The sequence below is a fragment of the Nematolebias whitei genome, chromosome 14 (assembly GCF_014905685.2).
Source record: "Nematolebias whitei isolate Nwh7 chromosome 14, NemWhi1, whole genome shotgun sequence".
NCBI lineage: Eukaryota > Metazoa > Chordata > Actinopteri > Cyprinodontiformes > Rivulidae > Nematolebias > Nematolebias whitei.
In genome coordinates this window covers 19,991,320-19,996,936 of record NC_056511.1, presented here as the reverse complement: position 1 = coordinate 19,996,936, position 5,617 = coordinate 19,991,320, and the positions used below count along the sequence as shown (strand labels likewise).

Here is a 5,617-nt window from a genome sequence, read left to right as displayed (position 1 = left end):
ATATATATTGGCTATATTATATTTGGCTGCAATGACTGGCCAAACATAATTTACAACTGTGGGAACAAAAGTTTACAGAGTATATAAAAGCACGCATTGGCATGTATAATACAGTAAAAAAAAAAAAAAAAAAAAGTACATGGAATATAAAATAACATCAAATAAAAAATGTAGCCAAGTTTTGCGGTGCAGTTTTGTTCAGTTGTCCTTTCTGTCATTCTACTCCTGACCACCAGGTGGCGGTAGATATTTGATTTGAACCGTCACGGCGCTTCGTTGTACCCTCTTTAAATTACTGATGATGTGTCTGTGGTTAGTCTTCAAGTTACTTCCGCGTTGCTGTTGTGTGCAGTTGTGATTGGAAGTGTAAGCACAGTGAATAGCTCAGAATGGTGGAGAAACAAAGAGTTATTTAACGCTTCATTGGTCTACACATTATCGCAAGCTGTTTGTACTTTTTGATGCTGAGAAGTCGGAGCGCCAGTGGAAGGTACGGAACCAAACCAGGATAAAACCAGCTAGCCTTTCAGCTAGCCACCTGGAAGGTGTTCTCTGTCAGTGGCTGAAGAGCAAGTTATTGAAAAATGGATCTTCTCTGGGAAATCATTCAAGTTCTCGGCGCACTGGCAGTTCTTGTTTTGATTGTGGTAAGTAATACAGAGTGTTAAAATAAGTGGCGCGTGCAGAGATTAGTTGTACAGTATCCAGTTTTGCAGGTAGATAATTGGCGTTAAAAGTTTTGCTCCATTCATCAGCAATATATGATTTTCTTTTTCTTCTCAGTATCATTTCCATGAAAAAATACTGAGCAAGTCTGTAAGGCTTGAAGTAGTTATGGTAATGTAGTTGGTTATAAAAAAAACCTCAAATTTGTGACCCTAAAGATAAAAAGGAAAGCCTGGCTGGGATACTTCAGAAAACGTTAATGTTCACTGAAATTACATGATTGACAAGTTGTACAGGAAAACTGTAAAAATGATGAGTTACAGTGTCATGTTTCTTACCTTTCAGGTGCTCATTATAGCACATCTGACTGCAGGGATGGTGAACCTGACACGGCACGACAAAGAGAAATACTTCATCGTGGCCTCAGGAGAGAAGCAGCTTTTCCCAAGTGTTCATGATCCCTCTTCCAGGGACCTGTCTGTGGTGATTCCAGCTTACAATGAGGAGCTCCGAAGTGAGTAAGAAACAGCAGACGGATATAATCCCCCACCACCCACACACACTTTTTTTTTTTTTGCATGTGAACCTTCCACTAAGCTTTAAACCAATCAAATGAACACTATTTATCTGTCAAAGCACTCATGTTTGATGCAAGCTGGTGCAGTTTTTATCCCATAATTCAGCTCTGATTGTTGTCACTTCAACGTGAGCCTGCAGGCACTTATTTGTGCTTCTATGCTTCATTTCAGTGCCTGTGATGCTGGATGAAGCTATAGAATTCTTGGAAAACAGACAGGTAACTATTAAAGTTGTATCTTAAATCATATTACCATTTTCTAAATACCTATTTAATGAAGGGGTACATGAAAGCAAAACTTGCATCTGAAAAATGTTTATTATTCTGTGACCACTAGGTGGCAGCATTGGCATGTAGAACCTGCTTGTTATGGTTGCAAATCTATTTTTATTTAATTTTAGAAACAAAACCCTTCTTTCACTTATGAGGTGATTGTGGTTGATGATGGCAGTAAAGATAAAACTACAGAGGTAATGATTTTAATTTATCTTCTTTGAGTTCTTCTCAGTATTTCTCAGCTAAACAGTTGGAGTTGGCTTTGAAAATGAATGCTGTGATGTTCTGCCAGGTCGCTTCGCGCTACACCAGGAAGTACGGCGCAGATAAAGTGCGAGTCCTGACACTAGTGAAGAACAGAGGGAAAGGTGGAGCTGTACGGATGGTGAGGCTTCGGAGCGTCCTAATGCAGAGCGAGGTCACCTTCGTGTAGATTTCGCTTTTAACACGCTTGTCGCTCTCTGCTGCTCCTAAAAGGGAACTATGAGCTCCAGAGGGAAACTCATTCTGATGGCAGATGCTGACGGAGCCACCAAGTTTTCTGACATTGAGAAAATAGAAGCTGGACTTAAAAACCTCCATCCTGGACCGGTGTGCTTTTTGCTCTGCTTCTATTTATTTATAGAACAGTGATCGTCGCGCCCTAACACGTGTCCCCTTTCATGCAGGAGAACTTGGCCATCTCCTGCGGCTCCAGAGCTCACCTAGAAAAAGAAGCGGTTGCTCAGGTTTATTTGTTTGGTCGTCTTCTTGAAAATTAACTCGTCATTTTATAATAATAAATTAATCAATGACTGGCGTGTCTTTCTAGCGCTCCGTGTTTCGTACATTTCTCATGTACGGTTTCCACTTCCTGGTGTGGTTCTTGTGCGTGAGAGGGATTCGGGACACGCAGTGCGGCTTCAAGCTCTTCACACGTGAGGCTGCACTCAAGACCTTCTCCTGCCTGCATGTAGAGCGATGGTAAAGAGCTGCAGATCTAAGAATGAGCGATAAGTTGTTGGTTATAGTAATGATAGTTGAAGCAGTAATGAAGTGAAAGTGATCCTGAGCATCATCCGTGTACCGTCCTCTCCTCTCAGGGCTTTTGACGTGGAGCTCTTGTACATTGCTCAGTGTTTTAAAATCCCCATAGCCGAGGTGGCGGTCAACTGGACGGAAATAGAAGGTTGGTGTGTCATTAAATGTGACATTTCACTGTACTTGGGTGTGTTTGCTACTATTTAAGTGACTTTTTTTTTTTTTATAAACCTTTAAAATTACCGTTGTAATCATTTTACTGTAAAGCACAACACTTGGGCAGTAAATCGCAACAAGCTGCAGTGTTTCCACCGTTCGTCCTTTAAAAAGTTTTTAATTCAGACATGAAATGCTTGTGTTCTCGTTGCCCTTAGGGTCCAAGCTGGTGCCATTCTGGAGCTGGCTGCAGATGGGACGGGACCTGATTTTCATCCGCCTGCGCTACATCACCGGAGCCTGGAAGCTGCAGCCGCCTCTTAAGACTGATTAACCAATCAGACAGGCCTCTGTGTCAGAGACACGGGATGCTGGACGGCCATGGAGCCTTTCAGTGAGGAGGGGTTCTGATCATGTCCAAGATCTTGTTTTAATTATTCTTGGGAAGCGAGGCGCAGACACATTCACCCTGCCTTTATGTGGTTAATAACGGCTTTTTATAGCCACTGTTACATTTCTGTCGCCACAACTTGCAGAATGTCTGGATGGATGGTCGTGTGAGGGTTATGTTGTGCCTGATCCGCTGTATGTGTGAACTGCAGCCAGATTCGAAGGATCTGTTGTGGTTCTTAAAGGGTAAATGATCAATATTAAGTTGTTTTCACAAGGACGGGGTTTTTGTTTTGGAGGAAACGTGACAATGGTGGGTAACTTGAAACAAAATAAAACATCTACTGTTCATCAGTAACTTGGTACCAAAGCTGTGGGAGTGCGTTTATCGAATGTAGACGTTCTACTAACCTGCAGAATAATCATTTACAAAGTTTCCAGCAGAATCCGTTTCATGATCTGCGATCAGATTTCAATACGAGACTTGTCTAAACACAAAATAAAGAAAAAATGCACACGCAGTATAAATAATTCTGCTTTCATTTGAGAAAACGTGATCACTGTATATAAGAAGTGAAGTCCCACCAGGAGGCAGGAAATGACAACCTGACCTTTTGTCAAATTGGTCGTCATGTTCCGGACATCCAGTAGAAATAAGTTTCAGCGGCTGCTGATCAGTGTTTTCATTTCATATATCTGAGCTCAATCAGTTACTGCCTCTAATAATTGTCCAAAAGGAGCTTTTTTTTTTTCCATCTCGATAATGAAACGAACTCTTAAACTTTACCTTCATATACTGAGCATGACCGGACATTAAATTACTGCTACTCGTCTAGACTGAACTATGTTTAGAATTATTGCTTGTACCATAAAGAGTCTGGCTTCAGTAACAATTTTATGATGGGGAGGGGGGGTTGCTGCAGGATTTTTTTTTTTTTTTTTTTAAGGGACCAAAAATGTCTGAACTACTTGGTTTGCCACAGTATTTATCCCTTTGCTTGTCTCTTAATCATCATACTGTGTGTTGGAGCTCTGTGGTTGGAGTTAATGAGCTTTAATGTTTTTTATACAAGCCTGAGGAGTGTGTCCTGTTTGTGTCCTGCTCTCCAGGACCAGTGAATCATCTGTGCACGTCTTACTTCCTGTCTCTGGAGTCAGCTTTGTGTCCCAAACAAAGATGAGATTGAAAGAGATATGTCCCCTAAGAGCTATTTCTTGTTCCAGTTTGTATAACTTTTGTCAAATCAACTCAGTTGTTCTGCAGACAGGTGCATCTTAAAGGTTGAACAGAGGGTGTTTGGGGACGCTTCACAGCATCTCTCTGTGGAAATCACCGGCTTTAACAGACTGATGCAGATTGTAGATAATTTACCTGGTGGGAATATGATTTTTTTTTTTCAGGGTTGTTAGGATGGTTAGGAGCCGCAGCAGTTGTTGTAAACTGAAAATGTCAAACTTGCAGACTCTCTGTCGCCAGCAGAGTCTGCGTCATTAACTGGACCGGTCACGGCACTCCCAGTAAAGGATCGTATCCATCCGCAAGGAGAAAGACCTCCGCGTGCTCCCCCAACAAAACTAAAAGGAAGAAAAAAATAGTATCCAACCTTGCTCATACATTTATACTGTGTGTATATATATATTTCTTTTTATACTCGTGACAAGTCAAGTGATGGACTTTTTTTTTTTTTTTAGCCTGCGCCTCATCATTAGCCACGTTATGACATTAGCATATTGTTTAAATTAAAGCTCATGGATTTAAAGTAATGCATGCTTCACTCACTCCATAATAATTACCATAATGTTGTATATTCGTGCAGGAGAGCAGGTGGGGTTGTTTGAAATGGGGAAGCGTGTACGACACAGGTGGCACGCGCGCGCACGCCGGGACTAAAATCCCTGAAATCCTGTGAAAGTTCCAGGAGGGGGGAAGGCGGAGGGATCTGACAGGCAGGCGCTGCGGTTCCAGCCAGGCTGACGCCGCCGAGGCTGTGTGGCGCTCCGACTGTGGCTGCAGGAGAAGCTGGAGCCTCTGAGCGCTTCAACCCGGCGTCAATGGTGACGTAGAGAGAAACCACCGGAAACGACCGAGTCTAAACTTTCTAAATAAAACTTGAAACGTCTCTTGAAAACAAGCATCTATTTGCAGTGGTGGAGAAAGTACTTAAACACGGTACTTAAGTAAACGGCGTTGACGTTGTGCTCCGTTTACGTTACTTTTATTTTGAAATATCCAACCGGATGCAGGTTTCCCATTGACGCTATCTTTACGGTTTAACGTCAACACGCGCGTTAGTAAACACTCGGCTGAGTGCTACACCTTCCCCAGCACACGGGACTGGCTCGGTCCAAACGCGGAAGCCTCCAGACTGTCTCGGCTGATGCGCACTTGTCACAACAGAGGTGAGGGATGAACGCAGCTCTCTAGTTTATGATTTCAGACTTTAAAAAGTTTTTGTTTGACCGACCTGTTACAGAATGAATGCAGCTCTTAGCACGTTTGTAAACAGTTGCGTGCTCAAATCTTTATAATGT

At 42.4% G+C, this 5,617-nt stretch overlaps 2 protein-coding genes across 3 annotated transcripts in view; both read left to right on the top strand.

The window, feature by feature from the left end:
• Positions 1-556: 556 nt before the first annotated feature.
• On the top strand, positions 557-3,600 carry alg5 (ALG5 dolichyl-phosphate beta-glucosyltransferase). The gene is made up of 10 exons (XM_037687985.1): positions 557-647; positions 1,012-1,180; positions 1,416-1,462; positions 1,645-1,713; positions 1,812-1,904; positions 1,997-2,110; positions 2,188-2,247; positions 2,331-2,482; positions 2,602-2,687; positions 2,914-3,600. Exons 1-10 carry the CDS (start codon positions 585-587, stop codon positions 3,027-3,029), a joined length of 969 nt encoding a protein of 322 aa, XP_037543913.1. The 5' UTR covers positions 557-584; the 3' UTR covers positions 3,030-3,600.
• A 1,797-nt stretch (positions 3,601-5,397) lies between these two features.
• The window catches only part of smad9 (SMAD family member 9), a 937,424-nt gene continuing 937,204 nt past the window's right edge, over positions 5,398-5,617 (top strand). For both annotated transcript variants that reach the window (XM_037687969.1, XM_037687968.1), the window contains exon 1: positions 5,398-5,485. The gene's annotated coding sequence lies outside the window, so the exon portion shown is untranslated. The remainder of the gene's footprint in view (positions 5,486-5,617) is intronic.